Here is a 27,565-nt window from a genome sequence, read left to right on the forward strand (position 1 = left end):
CTTAATGTAGACAATAAGACAATAATTACTATTGCTCTACATGGGATGAGGAACATGGCACAAAATGCAACTACTGCAATAGCACCTTGCCTGCTTTCCACCTTCTAACAAGGAATCTTGCATACTGAAGACCGTGCAGGATGACACGATATCCTTAAACACTTAAGTTTAAAAAAAACATATTTGTGGATGGAGTCGACATACGAGATTAGAAATTTGAATTGCTTTTTAATTTGGTAGTCATGAAATGCTTTACAATGTTTGTGTATTTTTGAATGAATGATAAATTAAAAAAGTATAATACACTCAACTTTAACATACGAAGGTCATATTGAATGCAGCTTTTTGGGTTTTGTTAATTTTGTGCTTTAGTTTTTATGAACTAACTAAATTAAATCTGTTCTCACAAAAGTGCAACATAATTTGTGATTGTAAGTTAAAGACAGTACAACCTCTTAAGTACCCCATAATATCAGTTTCAATATAACGATACGAAATAATAAAACATTGTATTGCTACTTATCTGCAATGGGTTCGGGAATGTTACACTAATTCTAATCACCTGCAAATTGCAAACGGAAAAGGATTTGTGTAAAATATAAAAAAGAAAAATATTATTATTACATATTATATAATTGTGAGTGACTTTTTTTAAACCTAATCACAAACATATGAGCATGAATTGGTTGAAATGTTGGTTTTACAAACCAATCACTTGGTAACCTACAAACTACCGTCCAAACTAATAATTTTGACGTTGCTCCTGTTTGCTGATAGTTGGGTGATGCTCATGAGCGTGTGTAGTGTTGGCTTTCTAGTTGTTTTACCTATGTCATGAAATGGAATGTTACCACACAGGATGTCTGATTGGAATGTTATGTTCTGATGCTAGAGTCAGTTGGGAGCTGAGGATTGAGCTGACTGGTGACAGCTCCTGGTGGGGATTTACCTTGGAATTACTCTTACCATCTTATATTATATATGAACTACCACCTCATGTCAACTTAATTAATAAATACATCTTTCTACAAGAACCTACATGACCTGATCTTCATTTAACATAACTACAGCGTGCCATAGCGCAGATCTTGTGAGGCATCGGTGGTAGGATTAAGCCTTCTGCAGAAGTAACATCCACATCCGTTACCCCAGGAGGAAGGTGAACTTCTGCAGCAGGCTTGTGAAGAAGAGGAAGAGCTCCATCCTAGCAAGAGTCACCAGTACAGATCCGCCGACCTGAAACAAGAACATTAAGTAAATCCATCAAGAGAACAAAAAAACTGAAATTTAGCTAAAAAAGCAACAAACTAGAGGGCTTATTTACAAGCCCCTTGCGCCACCGGCGTAACGTACCAGCGGCGCAACCTGCTAACTCATAATTACAAGGACACGTATTGCCAGCCGGTGTGGCTTTTCTTGTCCTTGTAAATATGGCCCATTCTCAAGCAACACTTTGGGGCCCAATATGATAACGGGCGGATCGTCACCGCCCGTATGGCAGTGGCGATCTGCCCGCCAAAAACCTCTGCCCGCTTCTAATTTCCCCCTGCCACATTACCATGACGGGGGGGACTCTGGCAGACGGAAGACCGTCTGACGGTTTTCCGCCAGTAGGCAATCCGCCCGATTGCCTACCGGGCGGAAAAGCAGTTTATATGGTGGTGGTGTCTGGTAGACACCACCATCCATATTTGTATGCAGGTGGGGACAATGACATTGAGGGCCCGTAGCGGGTCCCCAGGGATTCTGGGGGGTTGGGGAGTGCACTTCAGTTCCATGTACAACATGGCAGGCACCGAGCGGTGCATGTCATGTCGTGCATGGAAGTGCACTACATGCCTTCCTAGCATTGTGGCGGGCGGTGCTGAGTGCACCGCCCGCCACAATGTCAGGAATGCAGGATGCGCCCGCCACTGTGGTGGGTGCATCCTAATGGCCCCCACGAGACCACCGCCCTTACGGCAGGCGGTCAAGTTTCACGATAGGATGGCGGGTGGACTTTGTCCGTCCTCCATCCTAATGTGCCCCTAGGTGTGAAAAGGGCGTGACATTGGTGTTGCTGTGGGTGTTCCCATGCAATACCCATGTATTCTGCAAGAATTTGTAAACCTGGAAATGCGTCAGAATGCTATGCCACCCCAGGGGAGGTGTAGTGAGGTGCAAAGAGGAGACATTTTTACATTTCTCCTAGTTTATTCCTCTTATATGCATGCTGAATTCTGCAGCACATATAAAAAGTGGAAATCACCTCTTGTGTCCTTTCCTGCACATAAACAATCATTGGAAGAATTGACGTTTTTCAGCTTCTATGTTTGCAGCATGAAGCAGCACAGATAGAAGTTGAAAAACATTTTAGATTGTTTATGTGCCGGAAGGTGCCCCTTCCTGAGCAAAAACAATCTCCCCACAATGCAGGCATCCTTGCACTATGGCAAAAGGGTTCCTGCGTGGCACACTGCAGCTGATTGTGCACTAGCGCAGCGGAAAGCACAGGGATGTGTCATATTGTTGTAAATATGATGTATCTCTGGGTATGGGTAGGAGCGAACGTTAGGCCTAGGGTTGTGGAAGAACCCTCCATCCTCGAGCAGGGGACCGGCCCGCCTCCTTCTCACAAACTTGGCTACCTGATACCTGACTGTCACACCGCGATCGGTGTGCACACAAGGCCCGTGATCTGCAGACTCAGCCAATGATGGCATCCCCTCCTGCCTACTACGAGGGACTGTTTGAGAACTCCTCCAGATTTAAACTCACCATGAAGTGCGGCCAAGGGATTGGCCTCTCACATCAGCTATATATGCATAAGCCAGACAGTTCCCCGCGGACTCCGGCGGAGCCCCAAGGCACAGCAGCAACGGACACCCTGCCCCTTCAAAGACGGGTCGACCCCGCCTCTTCCCACTAGTTATAATTTCCAGCGGTTCCCCACACTGCTGCATGTATGACGCCTTGGACGGCAGTCTCATGGTCAACCTGTGATGCTGTACAGACTGCCTATGGGCCCTAGCACAGCCCCTGACAAAGGAACAAGCTGGGTAGGCTCCCGGGAGCATAAGGGGACCCCTCATCAACGAGAGGCACTGCAAATCGCTTCCGGTTACAGTGATAAAGACGTGGTAAGACCCAGGTGGATGGTATGCCTTCGCCAAACTGTGTCTAGGGGAAAACAATATCTGCGTAGGATTGGCAGAGCAGAGCAGCTTCCACCTCATCAGATATACGACTGCCAGATCGATCCGATAGAGGGGGGCGAACATTCCAGCTTGCAGAGTATATGCTTTATCAGAAGCCGAAACCCTACACCTCAGAGAATATTTAGATCATTTTCTGGAGATAGGATTCATTCGACCCTCTCGTTCCCCTGCCGCTTTCTCCTCTTTTTTTGTGGCAAAGGCTAGTGGGGAGTTAAGAGCATGTTGCGACTATAGGATGCTGAATAAGAACACCATTCGGAATAGACACCCTTTGCCATTGATCACAGTGTTTCTAAATCAGGTCAGGATAGCTGCCATATACACCAGATTAGATTTGAGAGGTGCATATCATTTGGTGCGCATAAGAGAGGGGGATGAGTGGAAGACGGCCTTCAAGACAAGGTATGGGCTGTTCGAGTATACCGTGATGCCATTCGGGCTATGTAATGCCCAGGCAGCCTTCCAGTATTTTCTGAATGATGTTCTGAAAGAATATGTGGATCAATTTGTGGTAGTTTATACCGACGATATTTTGGTATATTCTGTGTCAACTGAAGTGCATACACAACATGTTGTGTTGGTCTTGAAGAGATTAAGAGCGTTCCACTTGTTTTGTAAATTGAGCAAATGCAAATTCGGAGTGCGAGAAGTAGAATTCCTAGGGGTGATTTTATGTCCAGAAGGGTTGAGCATGGCAGAACGCAAAGTACAGGCAGTATAGGAATGGCCCATTCCGAAGTGTGTGCGTGATGTTCAATGCTTCTTAGGGTTTGCGAATTACTATCGCAGATTCATCCTGAATTTCTCTCAAGTGGCAGTTCCTATCACTCGGTTGCTTCGTAATGGGGTACCGTTTGTTTGGACTCAGGAGACATCTGCAGCATTTGCTCACTTAAAAAAGGCTTTCATCACTGCTCCTGTGCTCCAACATCCACACATGGAGAATCCTTTTATAGTCGAAGCGGACGCTTCGGGTGAGGCTATAGGAGCCATCCTGTCACAGAGAGACAAAGACAATGGTCAGTTACATCCTGTGGTGTACCTCTCCAAGAAACTTAATGCGGCCAAAAGGAACTACACCATAGCCGAGAAGGAGCTGTTGGCCATTAAAAAGTCATTCCAGGAGTGGCGACATTATCTATGGGGGGCCCGCTACCTCGTCACATTATATACAGACCATCGTAATTTACAATACATGAAGACAGCGCTTCATCTCACGCAAAGGCAGATGAGATGGACGCTTTTCTTTGCAGAATTCGACTTTGTGATAACCTACAGGCCAGGATCAGACAATCGAAAGGCGGATTCACTATCCCGACAAGAGTCTATAGTGGAGACCCACGTTAAGACATCAGAGTCGATTATAGATCCAGCCAAGGTTATCTGTGTGTTGAAAATCAATCAATTTCTCACGGAAGTGACCAAGAATAAACCAGCGTATGGTTGGGAGAAATGGGCTAAAGAGGACCACACTCGTAGCATCAGAAAAGATCTGCTTTTCCAGAAAAATAGATTGTATCTAACTACTAAGGAACTACAAAAAAAGGGCATTCCAGTGGTGTCATGTGTCTCCTTTGGCAGGACACCCAGGTGTTCGGAAAATGGTCGATTTAGTACAACAGCATTTCTGGTGGAAAAATCTGGCATCAGATGCTCGCAATTGGGTGGCATTATGTGAGGATTGTGCTAGAGGAAAAGGGGAGAACATCGGAAGGAAAGGAAAGCTCATGCCTATGCCCACCCCGCAACTGCCTTGGCAAAACATCAGCATTGACTTTATTAACGGTCTGCCTATGGATCAGGGTTGTTCTGCTACTTTGGTGGTGGTGGACAGCCTTACCAAAATGGGCCACTTCCTTCCATGTAGGAATCTTCCTACAGCGGGTCAGACGGCTCAATTACTGTTGAATGGAGTAATCCGACTCCATGGTTTGCCCAAAGTAATCGTGTCCGACAGAGGACCTCAGTTTATTGCAAGTTTCTGGAAATCTTGGTGTAGGGCCCTGCACATAGAGGCGGCAGTTTCAACGAGCTTCCATCCACAGCCAGACGGCCAGACCGAAAGGCTTAATCAGACTTTGAAGAAGTACTTGCGCTGTAATGCTTCAGAAGCACAAGACTCATGGGTGTCTCTTCTATGGATGGCACAGATGGCATACAACAATGCGGTACACTGTTCAATTGGGGTGTCACTTTTCATGGCAAACTATGGTTTCGATGCAAAAACCTTGCCCATTGATCTTCCTGAGGATTTGGCCAACCAACCATCTGTGCTGGCACATATCAAGAAATTGAGAGGAGTTCATAAGAAAGCAAGAATACATTTGTTAGAAGCCAAGCGAGTGTACAAAAAATGGGAGGACAGACATAGAACCACGGGCCCTGTGTATCAAGTTGGAGACAGAGTCTGGCTATCCACCAAGAACATAAAGTTCATATTACGCAGTGTGTACCACCCCAGGTACATAGGCGCCTACACCGTGATCAGACAAATCAATCCTGTAGCGTACAAGCTTAAGTTGCCTGGTAGTCTTCGAATACATCCGGTTTTCCATTGTAATCTCCTGAAGCCTGCTCATGGAGCGAGACGGAGGATGCCTCAACCAGTGTCGGTCAACAGTGGTTTGGAATACGAGGTGAAAAAGATTCTGGACTCACAATACCGTTGAGGTAAACTGTGGTACCTCATTTCCTGGAAAGGCTATACTTCCGAGGATGACTCTTGGGGGCCATGCAGCAATGTGCACGCCCCTGCAGCTGTCAACACCTTCTTCCGCAGGCATCCCGCCAAGCCTGGATCTAGGAGGCACTAGGCGGGGGAGCCTACTGTCAGGAATCATGGACGACAGCGCCTGCCTAGCGAATAAGACTACAACCCCCAGAAGGCCTTGGGGTGACATGAGCACGTCTACAAGAAGACGCGCTACGTTATGACGCACGTGCGTAATTCTGCTTGTTTTCGAGATGGCGTACTTTCCACTGAGCAGCGGGAGCCTGCTTATGATTCTTCGTGTTTGTTTTCAAATAGCTTGCTGAGTGTGGTGAGTGTTCAATGATCCCTATAGGCGGCGGCTTTCTAATACCGCGGACGCCTTTAATCTTGCCCTTGGATATCTTTCCTGTGCAAATGTGTTTCTCTGTAGGCGGCGGTTTACTAACACCACGGACGCCTTCTCTTCTGCCCTTTTGAATTCCTCTCAGTACGAGGGGTGGTTTCTTAGGCAGCGGTGGTGGAATACTGTGGATGCCTTTCTTGTTGAAGTACTGATTATTGACTCACTTGCTATAACGAATTTCCAGGCGGCGGTGACGAAACCGCTGAGACCTCCTTAAGTTCTATTCTTATCTTCTGTTTGGATAGTGTACCAGAGGCTGCGGTATATACGCCGTGGAAGCCTTACACTTTGTTGTGCCCAATTATCTCAGCATCTGAAACTAAACCGGCTGCAATATTAATGAATGACAACAAATTCTTAAGATTGGGTAGAGACTTCTAGTTCATTCAGGGAATGGCTGTTTCCTTATTTCTATCTTATTCCTTTCATTAGTCCGAGACTTTGAATTGATATAGTTTCTCCCAGAGAACCGGTGAGCCTTACTTATAAGGGCAATTGTATTGGGAACATATGGAGTGTTAGTGAATAGGAAGATTTCTGAGATGATTTTGATTAACAAATGTTATTCTGTTTACCAGGAATTATCCACAAGAGCGCTCTGTTATGACTGAAGTTTCTTTCATGAGTATGCTGGTTCAAGTGTGGATAAGGTATGCAAACTCTTTCTAGCGAGACTACATGAGAGTAGAGAGTTTTGTAACCATGTTCTGATGTATGTTGTTTTCTTGTTCCAGGTTCTCCTCCCTGCTGTCCCCACCCTTTCCTATCCCTCACTTGATTGCCCTTGATACTCTGTTATAATCAATCAGAGTTTGGGAATGTCAGGAGGTGGACCCTAATTAGCATCATCCAGATCCTGAGTAGTACCAGAATCCTGACAGCTGGGGCTGTCCATGTGTGGCAGAGTGCAAGCTATGCGCATGGTAACCCTCCCACGCTTTATTTATACCCTCGGAATGCTTCCCATGCAGATGCCTCTCATCACGCTTTGTCTGATTGACTCCAGGATAAGATTGTTTGCATAGTGCTTCTCGAAACCTCATCTAGCTGCGTCAGAATTGAAGGCCGTCGTACCAGTGGAGGGCTGACCCACCCGTCTATAGAGGACTATGCCCTTGCCATCCAGTTCAATTGGCGTATATGTTGCCAGGGGTCCCAGATCCACAGCAATACGTGTACATTGATTGACACCACCTATCTGCAGACATAGGTCTCTGCTTTATGCGGGACAGGGACGTGTCAGCAGGACCCAAACCACCAGCTACGATCTGCTCTGCAAAAGGCCTGGTGTACATAGTCTGTAGGGTTGAATCCACGACTCTATGAAAAAGCCCCCCCATAAGGGAATGCCGGCATATGCATTTATGGGCAGAGATTATCCTCGCACCGATGGAAGGCAGTAGGCATATACACTCAGGATCAGCTCCTCCATAATGGAGACTTTAAATTGTTTGTACAGATAAGGTACGAGTTTGGCCTCCCTTCACCACAATCCTAGCGATTCATCCAACTGCAGCACTGTTTGAGGAAATACTTAGGTCCACGCCCATGGTCATACCAGCCTCACCAGTAGTGTTATGCCTCCACACTTGGGGAAACATAAAGGGATGATGTCTGGACCAAATGGGGTATTCTCCTCCCACCTTTCGTCTCAACCCATGTCGCGAGCTCTGTGTGCCAGATGACAAACCTGATTATCAGGTTCCTATGAGGAGGACGAATGTGCGGATGCCCCAGAAGCCCTGGATAGAGGCACCAGACAGACATGGCTGAAGTTCTGTCTTTTTAAGAACCTGCATGATTGGCACTGGCCACCAATGAAACTGAATAGAGCAGGCTGGAGATCCATGAACACATAATGCAACAAAACACATATTATATACCAGTGCCCATTGATACAACCATCTGGTCTAATGTGGGTAAGGTCATGAGCATGTCTATGTCCCTAAAACTACCACTCACCCCCTCGGCTATTCTTCTACATGACCTGCGACACACACCAGAGCTATCAATGCACAACGCTGTCTCTTCCATACAGCACTGGAAACAGCCAAAATATGTATCCAAATACAATGGAGGTCCTCGACACCACCATCACAGGAGGCCTGGTTAGTGTCTATGATCCATACTGCCTTACACGAACGAGTCATTTATAACGTACAAGACCAGTCTGATCTGTTTCTTCAGACATGGGCACCCTTCTTGTGTACAGAGGGAGATGACAGGGAGGATCATGCAGCAGAGGATTCAGACCTCTACCCTCCTACCTGCCACATGCCCCCATATCCACCCCCTCCACAGTAAGAATGGTACTAATAGTAACAGCATTAGATAATGATGCATAGACCGCAATGAACAATGCCACTCTTTGCAACAAGCCTATTCCCCCTTCTGTTCTACAGACACACACTCCCACGTCCCCTTCCCCTGCACACTAGGCACAGACCACACACCCCAAACTTACCTCTGTACCCGCACCTCACCTAACCCCCATCATCCTGCTGCTACTAGGGTATTTTCTAGTTCTTATCCTGCCTCTCTGCATCTGTATTTCTCCCTCCTCTTACATCTCCAAATTTGGTCACCTCCTCCTTATAATCCCCTGACCTCACCCCATTCCTCCCCCATCCTGGGCCAGACAGTTACGCAGACTCGCTGATCCTTAGTAAAAGGACCCTTATGTCCATCTTGATGACCATGAAAGGAGACCACTAACACCGCCGCATAGTATAGCACATCCCACCACCGCCATCCCCATCCCTCCCCTCTGCAGCCTGCACGCATTTCGACAGCAACGCACACCCCTTTCAATGATAATGGACATGGCATAGAAAATGAATCTCCATCATCAATCTCACCTCTTTCCCACTTACACAATGTTGGACCCGGCCTCATGGCGTGGTCCTACCCCTCCCGCATGGCGGGCCCAGGACGACATCAGCCCTCCTCCGGACCTCGGGCGGCCCCTTCTGCCCAACCCTGCACGCCCCAACACCACAGATCCGGCTACCATCCCGGATCCCCATCATCGGCCTAACCCCCGCGTAGGCCCATCACGACCGAAGCACGAGGCCGTGCCCGACTCCATCTTGGGCCCACCACGTCACGACCACGTGACCTCGGCCCCAGCCCCGGCCCCAGCGAAGCCCAGACGTCGAGGCACCAAGATCCACCCAGGTGGTCGAGTGGCCACTCGACAGATCCCGGAGGGAGAGGAGTTTCGATGGCCCTCCAGCCGTCCCCGGACGCCTGGTATCGATCGCCCTCCGGCTTCCCTGGGCGCTAGCTCCACCCCCCTGCTGGGTGTCTGGACACCATCATCCCGGCCCCTCTGGCCCCCAGGCGCGAGGGTCCGGACATCAAAGGACCTCCGTCCTATATCTGGGCCAGCCCCGGAGTAGGACGCCAGTTGTATCCTGGACTGGAAGCCCTGCTGACGCTGTCACGGCCGACACCAGACGAACTCATCCTTCCTGTAACCTGAACCCTCTGGAGAGCCTGCTGGCGCTGCCGCGGCCTACCTTGCTGAAGCATCCGAGAGCCTGCTGGCGCTGCCGCGGCCTACCTTGCTGAACCATCCGAGAGCCTGCTGGCGCTGCCGCGGCCTACCTTGCTGAACCATCCAAGAGCCTGCTGGCGCTGCCGCGGCCTACCTTGCTGAACCATCCGAGAGCCTGCTGGCGCTGCCGCGGCCTACCTTGCTGAACCATCCGAGAGCCTGCTGGCGCTGCCGCGGCCTACCTTGCTGAACGATCGGAGAGCCTGCTGGCGCTGCCGCGGCCTACCTTGCTGAACCATCCGAGAGCCTGCTGGCGCCGCCGCGGCTCGAACCTCTCGGAACCCCCCAGCTCGAGGATTGAGAGCTGTGCGTAGGGTATCCCTTCCTCCGCCCCGAGTAAGACTGTCCCGCTACCTTACCCTCCTTGTCCGAGACTTTACGGATCCCTCGATCCAGCTGTATATACTGCCAAGAACCCGCAACCGTTATTACTTATAAAAGCGTGAGAACTTGACCTCCTGTGTGGTGTCCGTTTGTAGTGCTGTGATTACTCTGCTGTACGATCCTAGGAGAGGGCCCTCATTCAGGAGGCCTCACGATAGCGCTCGGCTACTTCTCAACGGAGGGGTGGACCTAGGGGTGGTCAGTCAGACATCTCCTGCCTCCCCCGGGTCGCCTTTCTAACATTGGTGGCAAGCGCCGGGATCCAAGCCCACGCAGATCGTACAGAGAGTGATTCACTCACTACCCAGAAAAACCCACTGCAACCATGAGCACAGAATTCCAGAAGGAGAAAATGGAAGACTACAGTCACAAGGAGCTGAAGCAATTCTGCAAAGATCTAGGCATCGCTACCACTGGCTTAAGCACCAAAGAAGATTTCAAATCGGCTCTGCAGGCCTGGGTGGACGCCGGTGAGGCGCCACCTCCGAGTGAAGATAACCCGGGCCCGAACGGAGGCCCAGAGGCTCAGCTGAACCCAGCGGGAGAGAGACCCGCAAACCCAAACACGGGCCTCTCCCACGAAGACGCCCGAGAACGAGAGAGGAACCGGCTCCACGAGTTGGAGCTTGCTCGACTCAAACAAGAAGGAGAGATCCAACTGGCAGAAAGGAAGCTAGCCCTCAAGCAGCTACGGCTAGAAGGAGACCTAGAAGAAAAGCGAAGACAAAGAGACCTCGAGGAGAAGAAGCTCCTGCTCGAGCACGAGCGCGTCCTCAAAGAACTAGAATTTAAAGCCAAGGCAAACAAGACTGGCCTCTCCGGGGGGAAGACCTCACCTCCCCCGGTGGACACGAAGGTGCACATACCCAAGGATGTCGTCAAAGAGTACTGTAAGAACGACGACATCCAGCAGTGGTTCAAAGCTTACGAGGTCGCCATGGCCGCCCATCGAGTACCCCTCCGGGACTGGGGTGCCGGCCTGTGGGGGAAGTTTATCAACGAAGGAAGAGACGCCCTGCTGGAGCTCCCTGATACCGAGAGGACCTCGTACGAGCACATGAAGACCGCCCTCCTCACTCGCTACGGACTCACCCCCGAGATGTACCGGCAGCGATTCCGAGACTGCAAAAAAATCCCCGGTACCACGTGGGTGGAATACGTGAACTATTACAGTAGGGCCTTCGAGGGATGGACTCGGGGCTGCCAGGTCACCACCTACCAGCAGTTGGTCGACCTCATTCTATGGGAACACCTGTCCAATAACTGTTTCATCGAACTCCGGCAGCACCTCCTCGACAGCAAATTGACTGAGCCACGAAAACTCGCTGTCGAGGCAGACCGATGGGCAAGCACCCGAGTTCCCCGGAACACGATGGGAGATTACGGCTGGGGGTCCCCAGGGAACCACCGACCACGAGGTTGCGGAGTAGGCCCGAGCCGGGGTCGAGACGCCCCCCAAGGGTCATCCCCTACCTCCACGTCGCCATCCCTAGGCCGGAGAGGGGGCCCCCCAGGCCGGCCGGGGCCCCGCCCGAACGTTACGTGCCACAGATGCCAGCGACAGGGTCATTATGCGAATGACCCCCTCTGCCCGATGAACCAGCGACCCGGCACCACCGGGCCCCCAGCCCGCCAGATCGCGGCAGCTGCCCTAGGTGAAGAAAGAAGTGAGGAAGAGGACGACGGCCACGAGCAGGCCGAGTGGGAGCCCGCCGCCATGACCTTAGCCTGCCTGGGTACTCACGACATGATCCCCCGAGGGCCGATCCCCGGCAACACCCAGAAGTACCGCCAGTGGGTCACCATCAATGGTCGCCGGACCGAAGCCCTCCGTGACACTGGGGCCAGCGTAAATGCGGTCTGCTGCCATTTGGTGACCCCGGAACAGATCCTTCCTAACGTCCTGTGCCCAGTCCGATCCGCAGATAACTCCGAAACTTTGTGTCAGATGGCCCGCATCCCCTTCGAGTGGGGGGGGGGGGGGAGTGTCGGGCGTGCTGAAAGTGACTGTCCGCGACGATGCCCTCGTGGACTGCCTCCTTGGGAACGACCTGGAAAGCTCCCCATGGGCTGGCGTCGAACGAAGAGAGCACCTGGGGATGCTAGGCCTTCCCGAGTGGGTCTGTGCGACCACCCGCTCCATGTCCGCCCGAGCCTCCGCCCCAGCGGGGGAAGCTCCAACAGAGGAGCCAGAGTGGCCCGCACCTCCGCCACCCGTCGTCCCCGAGGACGCCGACACCGAGCCCGGCCCCCGAGGGCCCGACCAAGAAGATCTCACCGAGCTCAACCACCTCCCAGAACTCGCTCAATGGCGCCAAGAAGGTGGCCCCACCCGCGAACAGTTCCGGCAGGAACAGAAAACCTGCCCCTCCCTCGAGGGGATGCGACAGCAAGCCGCTACTCGAACCGCTGGAGACCCCGCTGGGTCCCACTGGGTCTACTGGGACAACGACCTCCTTTACAGTGAGCAAAAGATTGCCGAGCTAGGGGCCGGCCGGGTGCTGGTTGTACCCCTCCGCTTCAGAGACTTCCTCCTGAACTTAGCACATGATGTGCCCCTCGCCGGGCACCTGGGGCAGGACAAAACTTACAGCCGCCTGGTGACCCATTTTTACTGGCCAAAAATGCGCACTGATGTACAGAACCACTGCAGGACCTGCCCGACCTGTCAAGCCAGCGGGAAGAGCGGGGGGAAGGTCAAAGCCCCGCTCCAGCCGTTCCCTGTGGTAACCACCCCCTTCGAGCGAGTGGGAATAGACATCGTAGGGCCCCTGGACCCTCGCACCTCGCAGGGACACCGCTTTATCCTCGTCCTGGTGGACCATGCCACCCGATATCCTGAGGCCATCCCTCTCCGAACCATCACGGCCCCTGTGGTGGGCCGAGCCCTCATGAGCATCTTCTCCCGAGTCGGCTTCCCCCGAGAAGTCGTGAGTGATCGGGGGTCCAACTTCATCTTGAAGCATATGCGGTCCCTATGGCAACAGTGCGGGGTCGCATATAAGTTCACCACCCCGTATCATCCCCAGGGAAATGGACTAGTGGAACGCTTTAACAGGACCCTGAAGGGGATGATCAAGGGCCTAGAAGAGCCCCTCCGGCGCAAATGGGATGTCCTGCTGCCCTGCCTCCTGTTCGCCTACCGAGAGGTACCCCAGAAATCCCTGGGGTTCAGCCCGTTCGAACTCTTGTACGGACACCCGGTTCGAGGCCCCCTTAGCCTGGTCAAGGAAGGCTGGGAGACAGCAGTTCGAGAGGCCCCACCGGATGTCTACCGGTACCTCCTGACACTCCGCAATCAGACTCGGAAGTTCAGGGAACTTGCCGAGGCCAACCTGGAGGCCAGTCAGGAGGAAATGAAACGCTGGTATGACCAGAACACCTCGTCCATCGAGTTCGAGCCGGGCCAGCAAGTCTGGGTCATGTCCCCGGTTGAACCGTGTGCCCTCCAGGACAAATGGACGGGGCCCTTCAAGGTGGTGGAGCGCAAGAGCCCCGTCACCTACCTGGTAGACATGGAGTCCCCCAGGAACCCCCTCCGGGTTCTACACGCTAACCGGCTCAAGCCGCACTTTGCACGCACTGAACTGAGCCTGCTGCTGGCGACCGATGGCGGAGCTGAAGACGACTCCGAGCCACTACCAGATCTCCTCAGCACCACCGAAGAAGACGGCTCCTTCGAAGGGGTCCGGCTCTCCTCTACCCTGACGCCAGAGCAGCAACAAGACTGCCGGAAGCTGCTGGGGCAGTTTGCGGATCTGTTTTCCCTCACGCCGGGGGTCACCCGGTGGTGTGTCCACGATGTGGACACCGGAGACAGCCCCCCTGTGAAACAACGAGCTTTTCGAGTGCCCGACCGGGTTCGGGCCTGCATCCAATCCGAGGTGGCCAAGATGTTGGCCCTGGGGGTAGTCGAACCCTCCAACAGTCCCTGGGCCAGTCCCGTTGTCCTGGTCCCGAAAGCCGCTTCCCCCGGAACCGCCCCCGAGCTCCGGTTCTGTGTTGACTACAGGGGACTGAATGCAGTCACCAGGACCGACGCCCATCCCATCCCGAGGGCAGATGAACTGATCGATCGCCTAGGGGCCGCCAAATACCTCAGCACCTTCGATCTCACGGCAGGGTATTGGCAGATCGGCCTTACCCCTGGTGCACAAGAGCGATCGGCCTTCTCGACGCCAGATGGCCACTATCACTTCAAAGTAATGCCCTTCGGCATGAAAAATGCGCCGTCCACCTTCCAAAGGCTAGTGAATCAGGTGCTGGCCGAACTAGAAGAATACAGCACCGCCTATCTAGATGACATTGCGGTGTACAGCCTTCACTGGGATGAGCACCTGTCCCACCTCTGGGAAGTCCTGACGGCCCTCCGGCGGGCCGGACTAACCATCAAGGCCAGCAAATGCCAGATAGGCCAAGGGTCCGTGACATATCTAGGACACCAAGTAGGGAGCGGTCAAGTAGCTCCCCTCCAACCAAAGGTAGACGCCATCCGGGCCTGGGAGCCCCCGGTCACCCAGACCGCCGTCCGAGCCTTCCTGGGGCTCATCGGATACTATCGGCGATTTATAAAAGACTACGGGAGCATTGTGGGGCCCCTCACCGAACTGACATCAAAGAAATTACCCCAGAAGGTACACTGGACCCCTGCATGCCAGACAGCCTTTGAGACTTTAAAGACTGCCATGTGCACCGCCCCTGTGCTCCAGGCCCCCGACTACAGCAGAGAGTTTGTAGTCCAAACCGACGCCTCGGAGCACGGCATCGGGGCGGTCCTGTCCCAAGTTAACCCCGAAGGAATCGACCGGCCTGTGGCCTTCATCAGCCGACGCCTCCTGGCAAGAGAACAGCGGTGGAGCACCATCGAGAGGGAAGCCTTTGCCGTGGTGTGGGCACTCAAGAAGCTCCGGCCCTACCTCTTCGGCACCCACTTCCGAGTCCAGACCGACCACCAGCCCCTGCGTTGGTTGATGCAGATGCGGGGAGAAAACCCGAAACTGCTGCGCTGGTCCATTTCTCTGCAGGGGATGGATTTCACTGTGGAGCATCGCCCCGGCAACGGCCACGCCAATGCCGACGGCCTGTCCAGATTCTTCCGCCTCGGCGAAGAGAATCCCCAAGAAAATGGGTGACTCTCCCCTGCCTTCAGCTGGGGGGGACGCGTGTTGGACCCGGCCTCATGGCGTGGTCCTACCCCTCCCGCATGGCGGGCCCAGGACGACATCAGCCCTCCTCCGGACCTCGGGCGGCCCCTTCTGCCCGACCCTGCACGCCCCAACACCACAGATCCGGCTACCATCCCGGATCCCCATCATCGGCCTAACCCCCGCGTAGGCCCATTACGACCGAAGCACGAGGCCGTGCCCGACTCCATCTTGGGCCCACCACGTCACGACCACGTGGCCTCGGCCCCAGCGAAGCCCAGACATCGAGGCACCAAGATCCACCCAGGTGGTCGAGTGGCCACTCGACAGATCCCGGAGGGAGAGGAGTTTCGATGGCCCTCCAGACGTCCCCGGACGCCTGGTATCGATCGCCCTCCGGCCTCCCTGGGCGCTGGCTCCACCCCCCTGCTGGGTGTCTGGACACCATCATCCCGGCCCCTCTGGCCCCCAGGCGCGAGGGTCCGGACATCAAAGGACCTCCGTCCTATATCTGGGCCAGCCCCGGAGTAGGACGCCAGTTGTATCCTGGACTGGAAGCCCTGCTGACGCTGTCACGGCCGACACCAGACGAACTCATCCTTCCTGTAACCTGAACCCTCTGGAGAGCCTGCTGGCGCTGCCGCGGCCTACCTTGCTGAACCATCCGAGAGCCTGCTGGCGCTGCCGCGGCCTACCTTGCTGAACCATCCGAGAGCCTGCTGGCGCTGCCGCGGCCTACCTTGCTGAACCATCCGAGAGCCTGCTGGCGCTGCCGCGGCCTACCTTGCTGAACCATCCGAGAGCCTGCTGGCGCTGCCGCGGCCTACCTTGCTGAACCATCCGAGAGCCTGCTGGCGCTGCCGCGGCCTACCTTGCTGAACGATCCGAGAGCCTGCTGGCGCTGCCGCGGCCTACCTTGCTGAACCATCCGAGAGCCTGCTGGCGCCGCCGCGGCTCGAACCTCTCGGAACCCCCCAGCTCGAGGATTGAGAGCTGTGCGTAGAGTATCCCTTCCTCCGCCCCGAGTAAGACTGTCCCGCTACCTTACCATCCTTGTCCGAGACTTTACGGATCCCTCGATCCAGCTGTATATACTGCCAAGAACCCGCAACCGTTATTACTTATGAAAGCGTGAGAACTTGACCTCCTGTGTGGTGTCCGTTTGTAGTGCTGTGATTACTCTGCTGTACGATCCTAGGAGAGGGCCCTCATTCAGGAGGCCTCTCGATAGCGCTCGGCTACTTCTCAACGGAGGGGTGGACCTAGGGGTGGTCAGTCAGACATCTCCTGCCTCCCCCGGGTCGCCTTTCTAACACACAACACATCCAACAACCTGTCTACAGGTCCCTGCACTCACACGTACATGTTCAGCTCCAAATATCCCACCACCACTCTCGCTCCCATGTCACGCTATACACAAGCTTGTTCTCCCCAGGACTGCCCCCACCTTCCTTCAGACCATGGTCCGAAGCCATCTAGGACATTCTCAATGGCAATCAGGGGAGAGCAGATTCGCCTTCCAAGGCACAGACAACGGATGCCTGGTAGCCTATCACCTACAGAGGGATACTTAGACACACAGACCACACAACCTCACACCTATTGACAATAATGCTGTCCGGCATAGTATACAAACGAGCATCACCTATGAGAGCGCCCAGACTAACCTCCACACACTTGTGTCGCTCCTCTCTAAGGCAGGTACCTTTATTCCCTCTTCCCCCTTTTCCCAACCCCTCCCCCCCACACTCTATCTTTTCTCGCTAATGGGATGCGCAATGTATCCATTTTATTATTATATATGGCTATTGTACCTGATTGGAAGATGCTGAGTCTCCATGCTGTATATCCTTATTACTTCTTAATAAAGAAATGAACACACACAAAAAATACAATTGAGTAACAATGAGAAGATCGCATACATTTAGGTTTTTATTGCCTAAATGTATATTTGAATACAACGTGTTAAATTTCTTAATATAAAGCATGTGACTTCACTTGAACACTTTCGTTAGCTATGCTTGTATTTGCGTAATCTATATTATCTGCATCTATTTGTATAGTTTTAATACACTGTACTTAAATTAAATTGAGAATGATAGTGTTGATGTCAACAATCCACCTTCCTTTGACCTTTGAGCAGGATGGCATTTCACAGGACCATGTTCTTTCCAATTTCCCAGCTCCCCTGGCTTTACTTTGATGCAAAGTCTCTCCTTAACAAAGCACTTCCTGTATGGCATCTTTTGCTGTGAGAGTCTGGAAGGTAATTCATACAAATGTTGGGCACATCCATTCATGGCGTCTTCCCATCAAAAAAAGGGTATTTATCATAGTATGTAAGCATTCAAGGGTAACCTAAAAAAGGTAGTGGAGTCTATTATCGTAGCCGGGTGCTGGTTGTACCCCTCCGCTTCAGAGACTTCCTCCTGAACTTAGCACATGATGTGCCCCTCGCCGGGCACCTGGGGCAGGACAAAACTTACAGCCGCCTGGTGACCCATTTTTACTGGCCAAAAATGCGCACTGATGTACAGAACCACTGCAGGACCTGCCCGACCTGTCAAACCAGCGGGAAGAGCGGGGGGAAGGTCAAAGCCCCGCTCCAGCCGTTCCCTGTGGTAACCACCCCCTTCGAGCGAGTGGGAATAGACATCGTAGGGCCCCTGGACCCTCGCACCTCGCAGGGACACCGCTTTATCCTCGTCCTGGTGGACCATGCCACCCGCTATCCTGAGGCCATCCCTCTCCGAACCATCACGGCCCCTGTGGTGGGCCGAGCCCTCATGAGCATCTTCTCCCGAGTCGGCTTCCCCCGAGAAGTCGTGAGTGATCGGGGGTCCAACTTCATCTCGAAGCATATGCGGTCCCTATGGCATCAGTGCGGGGTCGCATATAAGTTCACCACCCCGTATCATCCCCAGGGAAATGGACTAGTGGAACGCTTTAACAGGACCCTGAAGGGGATGATCAAGGGCCTAGAAGAGCCCCTCCGGCGCAAATGGGATGTCCTGCTGCCCTGCCTCCTGTTCGCCTACCGAGAGGTACCCCAGAAATCCCTGGGGTTCAGCCCGTTCGAACTCTTGTACGGACACCCGGTTCGAGGCCCCCTTAGCCTGGTCAAGGAAGGCTGGGAGACAGCAGTTCGAGAGGCCCCACCGGATGTCTACCGGTACCTCCTGACACTCCGCAATCAGACTCGGAAGTTCAGGGAACTTGCCGAGGCCAACCTGGAGGCCAGTCAGGAGGAAATGAAACGCTGGTATGACCAGAACGCCTCGTCCATCGAGTTCGAGCCGGGCCAGCAAGTCTGGGTCATGTCCCCGGTTGAACCGTGTGCCCTCCAGGACAAATGGACGGGGCCCTTCAAGATGGTGGAGCGCAAGAGCCCCGTCACCTACCTGGTTGACATGGAGTCCCCCAGGAACCCCCTCCGGGTTCTAAACGCTAACCGGCTCAAGCCGCACTTTGCACGCACTGAACTGAGCCTGCTGCTGGCGACCGATGGCGGAGCTGAAGACGACTCCGAGCCACTACCAGATCTCCTCAGCACCACCGAAGAAGACGGCTCCTTCGAAGGGGTCCGGCTCTCCTCTACCCTGACCCCAGAGCAGCAACAAGACTGCCGGAAGCTGCTGGGGCAGTTTGCGGATCTGTTTTCCCTCACGCCGGGGGTCACCCGGTGGTGTGTCCACGATGTGGACACCGGAGACAGCCCCCCTGTGAAACAACGAGCTTTTCGAGTGCCCGACCGGGTTCGGGCCTGCATCCAATCCGAGGTGGCCAAGATGTTGGCCCTGGGGGTAGTCGAACCCTCCAACAGTCCCTGGGCCAGTCCCGTTGTCCTGGTCCCGAAAGCCGCTTCCCCCGGAACCGCTCCCGAGCTCCGGTTCTGGGTTGACTACAGGGGACTGAATGCAGTCACCAGGACCGACGCCCATCCCATCCCCAGGGCAGATGAACTGATCGATCGCCTAGGGGCCGCCAAATACCTCAGCACCTTCGATCTCACAGCAGGGTATTGGCAGATCGGCCTTACCCCTGGTACACAAGAGCGATCGGCCTTCTCGACGCCAGATGGCCACTATCACTTCAAAGTAATGCCCTTCGGCATGAAAAATGCGCCGGCCACCTTCCAAAGGCTAGTGAATCAGGTGCTGGCCGGACTAGAAGAATACAGCACCGCCTATCTAGATGACATTGCGGTGTACAGCCTTCACTGGGATGAGCACTTGTCCCACCTCTGGGAAGTCCTGACGGCCCTCCGGCGGGCCGGACTAACCATCAAGGCCAGCAAATGCCAGATAGGCCAAGGGTCCGTGACATATCTAGGACACCAAGTAGGGAGCGGTCAAGTAGCTCCCCTCCAACCAAAGGTAGACGCCATCCGGGCCTGGGAGCCCCCGGTCACCCAGACCGCCGTCCGAGCCTTCCTGGGGCTCACCGGATACTATCGGCGATTTATAAAAGACTACGGGAGCATTGTGGGGCCCCTCACCGAACTGACATCAAAGAAATTACCCCAGAAGGTACACTGGACCCCTGCATGCCAGACAGCCTTTGAGACTTTAAAGACTGCCATGTGCACCGCCCCTGTGCTCCAGGCCCCCGACTACAGCAAAGAGTTTGTAGTCCAAACCGACGCCTCGGAGCACGGCATCGGGCGGTCCTGTCCCAAGTTAACCCCGAAGGAATCGACCGGCCTGTGGCCTTCATCAGCCGACGCCTCCTGGCAAGAGAACAGCGGTGGAGCACCATCGAGAGGGAAGCCTTTGCCGTGGTGTGGGCACTCAAGAAGCTCCGGCCCTACCTCTTCGGCACCCACTTCCGAGTCCAGACCGACCACCAGCCCCTGCGTTGGTTGATGCAGATGCGGGGAGAAAACCCGAAACTGCTGCGCTGGTCCATTTCTCTGCAGGGGATGGATTTCACTGTGGAGCATCGCCCCGGCAACGACCACGCCAATGCCGACGGCCTGTCCAGATTCTTCTGCCTCGGCGAAGAGAATCCCCAAGAAAATGGGTGACTCTCCCGTGCCTTCAGCTGGGGGGGACGCGTGTTGGACCCGGCCTCATGGCGTGGTCCTACCCCTCCCGCATGGCGGGCCCAGGACGACATCAGCCCTCCTCCGGACCTCGGGCGGCCCCTTCTGCCCGACCCTGCACGCCCCAACACCACAGATCCGGCTACCATCCCGGATCCCCATCATCGGCCTAACCCCCGCGTAGGCCCATCACGACCGAAGCACGAGGCCGTGCCCGACTCCATCTTGGGCCCACCACGTCACGACCACGTGGCCTCGGCCCCAGCCCTGGCCCCAGCGAAGCCCAGACATCGAGGCACCAAGATCCACCCAGGTGGTCGAGTGGCCACTCGACAGATCCCGGAGGGAGAGGAGTTTCGATGGCCCTCCAGCCGTCCCCGGACGCCTGGTATCGATCGCCCTCCGGCCTCCCTGGGCGCTGGCTCCACCCCCCTGCTGGGTGTCTGGACACCATCATCCCGGCCCCTCTGGCCCCCAGGCGCGAGGGTCCGGACATCAAAGGACCTCCGTCCTATATGTGGGCCAGCCCCGGAGTAGGACGCCAGTTGTATCCTGGACTGGAAGCCCTGCTGACGCTGTCACGGCCGACACCAGACGAACTCATCCTTCCTGTAACCTGAACCCTCTGGAGAGCCTGCTGGCGCTGCCGCGGCCTACCTTGCTGAACCATCCGAGAGCCTGCTGGCACTGCCGCGGCCTACCTTGCTGAACCATCCGAGAGCCTGCTGGCGCTGCCGCGGCCTACCTTGCTGAACCATCCGAGAGCCTGCTGGCGCTGCCGCGGCCTACCTTGCTGAACCATCCGAGAGCCTGCTGGCGCTGCCGCGGCCTACCTTGCTGAACCATCCGAGAGCCTGCTGGCGCTGCCGCGGCCTACCTTGCTGAATGATCCGAGAGCCTGCTGGCGCTGCCGCGGCCTACCTTGCTGAACCATCCGAGAGCCTGCTGGCGCCGCCGCGGCTTGAACCTCTCGGAACCCCCCAGCTCGAGGATTGAGAGCTGTGCGTAGGGTATCCCTTCATCCGCCCCGAGTAAGACTGTCCCGCTACCTTACCATCCTTGTCCGAGACTTTACGGATCCCTCGATCCAGCTGTATATACTGCCAAGAACCCGCAACCGTTATTACTTATGAAAGCGTGAGAACTTGACCTCCTGTGTGGTGTCCGTTTGTAGTGCTGTGATTACTCTGCTGTACGATCCTAGGAGAGGGCCCTCATTCAGGAGGCCTCTCGATAGCGCTCGGCTACTTCTCAACGGAGGGGTGGACCTAGGGGTGGTCAGTCAGACATCTCCTGTCTGCCCCGGGTCGCCTTTCTAACACACAACACATCCAACAACCTGTCTACAGGTCCCTGCACTCACACGTACATGTTCAGCTCCAAATATCCCACCACCACTCTCGCTCCCATGTCACGCTATACACAAGCTTGTTCTCCCCAGGACTGCACCCACCTTCCTTCAGACCATGGTCCGATGCCATCTAGGACATTCTCAATGGCAATCAGGGGAGAGCAGATTCGCCTTCCAAGGCACAGACAACGGATGCCTGGTAGCCTATCACCTACAGAGGGATACTTAGACACACAGACCACACAACCTCACACCTATTGACAATAATGCTGTCCGGCATAGTATACAAACGAGCATCACCTATGAGAGCGCCCAGACTAACCTCCACACACTTGTGTCGCTTCCTCTCTAAGGCAGGTACCTTTATTCCCTCTTCCCCCTTTTCCCAACCCCTCCCCCCACACTCTATCTTTTCTCGCTAATGGGATGCGCAATGTATCCATTTTATTATTATATATGGCTATTGTACCTGATTGGAAGATGCTGAGTCTCCATGCTGTATATCCTTATTACTTCTTAATAAAGAAATGAACACACACAAAAAATACAATTGAGTAACAATGAGAAGATCGCATACATTTAGGTTTTTATTGCCTAAATGTATATTTGAATACAACGTGTTAAATTTCTTAATATAAAGCATGTGACTTCACTTGAACACTTTCGTTAGCTATGCTTGTATTTGCGTAATCTATATTATCTGCATCTATTTGTATAGTTTTAATACACTGTACTTAAATTAAATTGAGAATGATAGTGTTGATGTCAACAATCCACCTTCCTTTGACCTTTGAGCAGGATGGCATTTCACAGGAGCATGTTCTTTCCAATTTCCCAGCTCCCCTGGCTTTACTTTGATGCAAAGTCTCTCCTTAACAAAGCACTTCCTGTATGGCATCTTTTGCTGTGAGAGTCTGGAAGGTAATTCATACAAATGTTGGGCACATCCATTCATGGCGTCTTCCCATCACAAAAAGGGTATTTATCATAGTATGTAAGCATTCAAGGGTAACCTAAAAAAGGTAGTGGAGTCTATTATCGTAGCCCCTTTTTAATATAGTCCTGTAGTGCTACTGCATATACTCGAAAGTGCAACTTAGAAAGGTATGGGCAGACCTCTCCGTGTATGCAGGTCAAACATACCTCTCACGTACGGAGTTCTCCACCACAAGTGTGGAGAACTCAGCGGGGCAGATTTATGATAACTGGCGCATCCCCAGGGATGCGCCAGTTATTTTGCGCCGCAGCTCCGCCACCCATGGTGCGCCGCATTTACAATGCGGCGCACCATGGTGCAAAAACAGCACAGATGCGTGACGCATCTGTGCCGTAAAGGTGGCGCATTGCTGGAGTTGCGTTGCAAGCGCGACGCAGCTCTAGCAAGGCTCGGGGGTGCCCTATCTGTCCAATGCTGCGTCAAGCCTTACGCCTGCTTCAAGCAGGCGCAGGGTTTTGACGCAGCATTGGCCTGAAAGTGACTGAGTGAAATCCTATAGATTTCACTCAGCCACTTTTGCGAGGCGCACCTGCCCCGGAATGCCCACCCTGCGCCGGAACGCCCACAGGTGGCGCAGGGCTTTACAACGTGACGCATCTGCCTAGATGCGTCACGTTGTAAATTGGTCATAGGGATGCGCCACGTTTACGCCGCAGTTGCGTGACGCAAACGTGGCGCATTACCAACATAAATCTGCCCCAGCATACCTAGGTTTAGCTTTTTTGGTGTAACAGTGGGCGTGGCAAAGGAAGCTGGCTGGAAAATGGGGAACGTCTATTACAAAATGGGAGGATGTAAGAAAAATGCATTAAGAAGAGGCACAGGAAGGGATATTCAAATGGAAAAGCACACCTACACAAGGGATCAGAAGCTGCAAGTCACCATAGAGACACTCACTTCTACTTCTGTAGTACAACAGGCCAAACAAACCCAACCCTAATGCCCCTAAACCTTCAAGTAAGTCACACACTTCACATGGCCAGTACAATGATCTTTAGGGAAATCCCATGCAAATCAGTAGAGGCAGGAATAACCCTACCAGTACAAAGACCAACAACTAAAAATACAAATAGGTTAAATGAAAAATTGCCACATAACTGCATATATTACAAACTCCCATGTACATCACACTGTAAAAGTATAAAAAATAAAAAGAGAATTAAAAAAATAATCCATATAATGTAAAAAAATAAGTAAACGTTGTGGACACCTATCTTATTTAACCTATTGAAACTAGGGAGAACTGACCGAGGAAGGCCCTTCTCTTGCCCAGGAAGTGGAGCAAAAGTGCCTGGTGCTTCCACATGGTCTTGTCCTGCCGAGTAATGTGTTTCTGGGAGAGTCGGATAGGTTACCTGCACTCCATACCAGATGACATCCCAGGCTTACACTGAAAGAATGCTTTACTAGGACACATAAAATTGCAACACTTGATGCAATCCACGCAAAGCGTTGCATGGCAGTTTAATGGGCGGGACATATTGTCTTGGGAGAAGGACGTTAAGGAATGGACACTTGCAGAGGAGGGGCAGATGGAAATGTCCAAAAGGGAAGACGGATTAGCAGAAGACTTAGAAAAATGGATAGCAGTGATACAGAAATTGTTGTACCGGCCCGATTCTAAGCCACCAAGAAGCATCTAACAGGACAGCAGAGGTGGCATGAGAGAACTGGGAGTGGGAATTGAAAAATAAGGCTGCTTGAGGCAGAGAGACTGAAGATGTGACACCTGTACATGGTTAACTGGTTGTGGTATGAGGGCCTGATATTATTCTTGGAAGCATTTTAGGATTGGATGTTGCCCATGAATCAACAGGACTATAAGTAACACGCAGTGTGCTATACTCCTTTGTTAATGTTTTAGGTGAAAGCGTATAAGTATGGCCTCAGTCATGATGAATGCCTAGTGATCAGTGTTGGCACTGGCTGACTATCTGGGAAGTTGGATAGGGTATTAGCACCCTTGTAATATTTTATGCTTCTGAATGTAGGGGTACTATTACAAGTCATAGTCCCACCACTACATATTTTGACTATTGCTGACAATCTATATATAGCACAAATAAAGATAGTACCACTACAAAAAAAGGTCTCCTAGGTGGGAAATCAAAGAGTCCCACCAAGGCCTATCCAGGACCAGTGTCCAGGATAAGTAACAACCCTTAGATAAAGTAAGTCACCTCATTTGCATAAGGATTTGCATGCTTTTTATGCTAACTGTCAAACAACAGGACCCATCTCAGTGAATAAACTAGAGGTATTTTCACAACTATATCTCATGACAACAAGTTGTGTATATTTCAGGTGTAATTATCTACATATGCGCATTGCCCATTTAGAGTTAATTGATTTATGATTTGAACCATGTGTTTTGGGGAATATGGATGGCATATGGAATATGGTTCGACACTGTCAACCATACCATCTTATTACATCGTTTAATGGGTGTGTCGGGCGCGGCACTGGAATGGCTGTCCTCCTTCCTGGATGAGCGTTTCTTTCAGGTGTTTGAGGATGAGGCGGCCTCCATCAAACATCCACTTAGCTGCGGGGTGCCTCAGGGCTCCTCCCTGAGCCCCTCGCTTTTTAACGTTTATATGCAACCTCTAGCAGGGATAGTCCAACCCTTTGGTGTGCGTATTGTTACCTACGCGGACGATACCCAACTGGTGGTCTCTCTTGACCACACGGAAGGGTCGTCCAACACCTTAGGTCCCTGTCTGGAGGCTGTCGCTAGGTGGATGCAACTCTCCTGCCTCAAACTCAACAGAGAGAAGACGGAGGTTATGCCTGGTGCTTCCACATGGTCTTGTCCTGCCGAGTAATGTGTTTCTGGGAGAGTCGGATAGGTTACCTGCACTCCATACCAGATGACATCCCAGGCTTACACTGAAAGAATGCTTTACTAGGACACATAAAATTGCAACACTTGATGCAATCCACGCAAAGCGTTGCATGGCAGTTTAATGGGCGGGACATATTGTCTTGGGAGAAGGACGTTAAGGAATGGACACTTGCAGAGGAGGGGCAGATGGAAATGTCCAAAAGGGAAGACGGATTAGCAGAAGACTTAGAAAAATGGATAGCAGTGATACAGAAATTGTTGTACCGGCCCGATTCTAAGCCACCAAGAAGCATCTAACAGGACAGCAGAGGTGGCATGAGAGAACTGGGAGTGGGAATTGAAAAATAAGGCTGCTTGAGGCAGAGAGACTGAAGATGTGACACCTGTACATGGTTAACTGGTTGTGGTATGAGGGCCTGATATTATTCTTGGAAGCATTTTAGGATTGGATGTTGCCCATGAATCAACAGGACTATAAGTAACACGCAGTGTGCTATACTCCTTTGTTAATGTTTTAGGTGAAAGCGTATAAGTATGGCCTCAGTCATGATGAATGCCTAGTGATCAGTGTTGGCACTGGCTGACTATCTGGGAAGTTGGATAGGGTATTAGCACCCTTGTAATATTTTATGCTTCTGAATGTAGGGGTACTATTACAAGTCATAGTCCCACCACTACATATTTTGACTATTGCTGACAATCTATATAGCACAAATAAAGATAGTACCACTACAAAAAAAGGTCTCCTAGGTGGGAAATCAAAGAGTCCCACCAAGGCCTATCCAGGACCAGTGTCCAGGATAAGTAACAACCCTTAGATAAAGTAAGTCACCTCATTTGCATAAGGATTTGCATGCTTTTTATGCTAACTGTCAAACAACAGGACCCATCTCAGTGAATAAACTAGAGGTATTTTCACAACTATATCTCATGACAACAAGTTGTGTATATTTCAGGTGTAATTATCTACATATGCGCATTGCCCATTTAGAGTTAATTGATTTATGATTTGAACCATGTGTTTTGGGGAATATGGATGGCATATGGAATATGGTTCGACACTGTCAACCATACCATCTTATTACATCGTTTAATGGGTGTGTCGGGCGCGGCACTGGAATGGCTGTCCTCCTTCCTGGATGAGCGTTTCTTTCAGGTGTTTGAGGATGAGGCGGCCTCCATCAAACATCCACTTAGCTGCGGGGTGCCTCAGGGCTCCTCCCTGAGCCCCTCGCTTTTTAACGTTTATATGCAACCTCTAGCAGGGATAGTCCAACCCTTTGGTGTGCGTATTGTTACCTACGCGGACGATACCCAACTGGTGGTCTCTCTTGACCACACGGAAGGGTCGTCCAACACCTTAGGTCCCTGTCTGGAGGCTGTCGCTAGGTGGATGCAACTCTCCTGCCTCAAACTCAACAGAGAGAAGACGGAGGTTATGCTACTGGGCAACTCTCCATTAACCTCCCTGGCCTCTATCTGGCCCACCTGCCTTGGCGTCCCCCCAAACCCCAGATAAAGAGCCTGGGCATTTGGCTCGACAAGTCGCTTGATTTCTCGGTTCAAGCCACCAAAACAGCTGCTACATGTGCGGGCCTTTTGAAGATGCTTCGTAAAGTGCTTCCTCTGCTCCCTCTCCAGGCGAGGAGAATCATGGTCCAGGCCCTGATCCTCTCTCGCCTGGATTATGGAAACGCATTATACCTAGGAGCTCCGGTGGCTGTGACCCACAGGCTCCAGGTCACACAAAACTGTGCTGCTCGCCTACTGTACAACATCCCTCGCTGGCAGTCAGCCAAGCAAGCCCTAAAAGATCTTCACTGGCTTCCAGTCGCCGCCAGAACTCAGTTCAAGGCTATGTGCATTGTGCACAAATCTTTCCACCGAACGGGCCCTGCCATCCTGTTCCCCTTAGTTTTGCCCTATGT

General features: G+C 52.6%; 1 protein-coding gene across 2 annotated transcripts in view; it reads right to left on the reverse strand.

Moving 5' to 3' along the window:
- Nucleotides 1-208: 208 nt before the first annotated feature.
- Nucleotides 209-27,565, reverse strand: part of LOC144828553 (cytochrome P450 2K1-like) — a 207,087-nt gene continuing 179,730 nt past the window's right edge. Inside the window, exon 5 of one of the 2 annotated variants that reach the window (XM_078686828.1) lies at nucleotides 209-1,236. In XM_078686828.1, the coding sequence (XP_078542954.1) occupies nucleotides 1,205-1,236 (32 nt within the window). In that variant the 3' untranslated portion in view covers nucleotides 209-1,204. Of the gene's footprint in view, nucleotides 1,237-22,534; nucleotides 22,710-27,565 lie in introns of those variants that run through there. The other variant, XM_078686826.1, reaches the window with a different exon arrangement.

This window comes from Lissotriton helveticus, chromosome 4_1 (assembly GCF_964261635.1).
Source record: "Lissotriton helveticus chromosome 4_1, aLisHel1.1, whole genome shotgun sequence".
NCBI classification, from domain to species: Eukaryota; Metazoa; Chordata; class Amphibia; order Caudata; family Salamandridae; genus Lissotriton; species Lissotriton helveticus.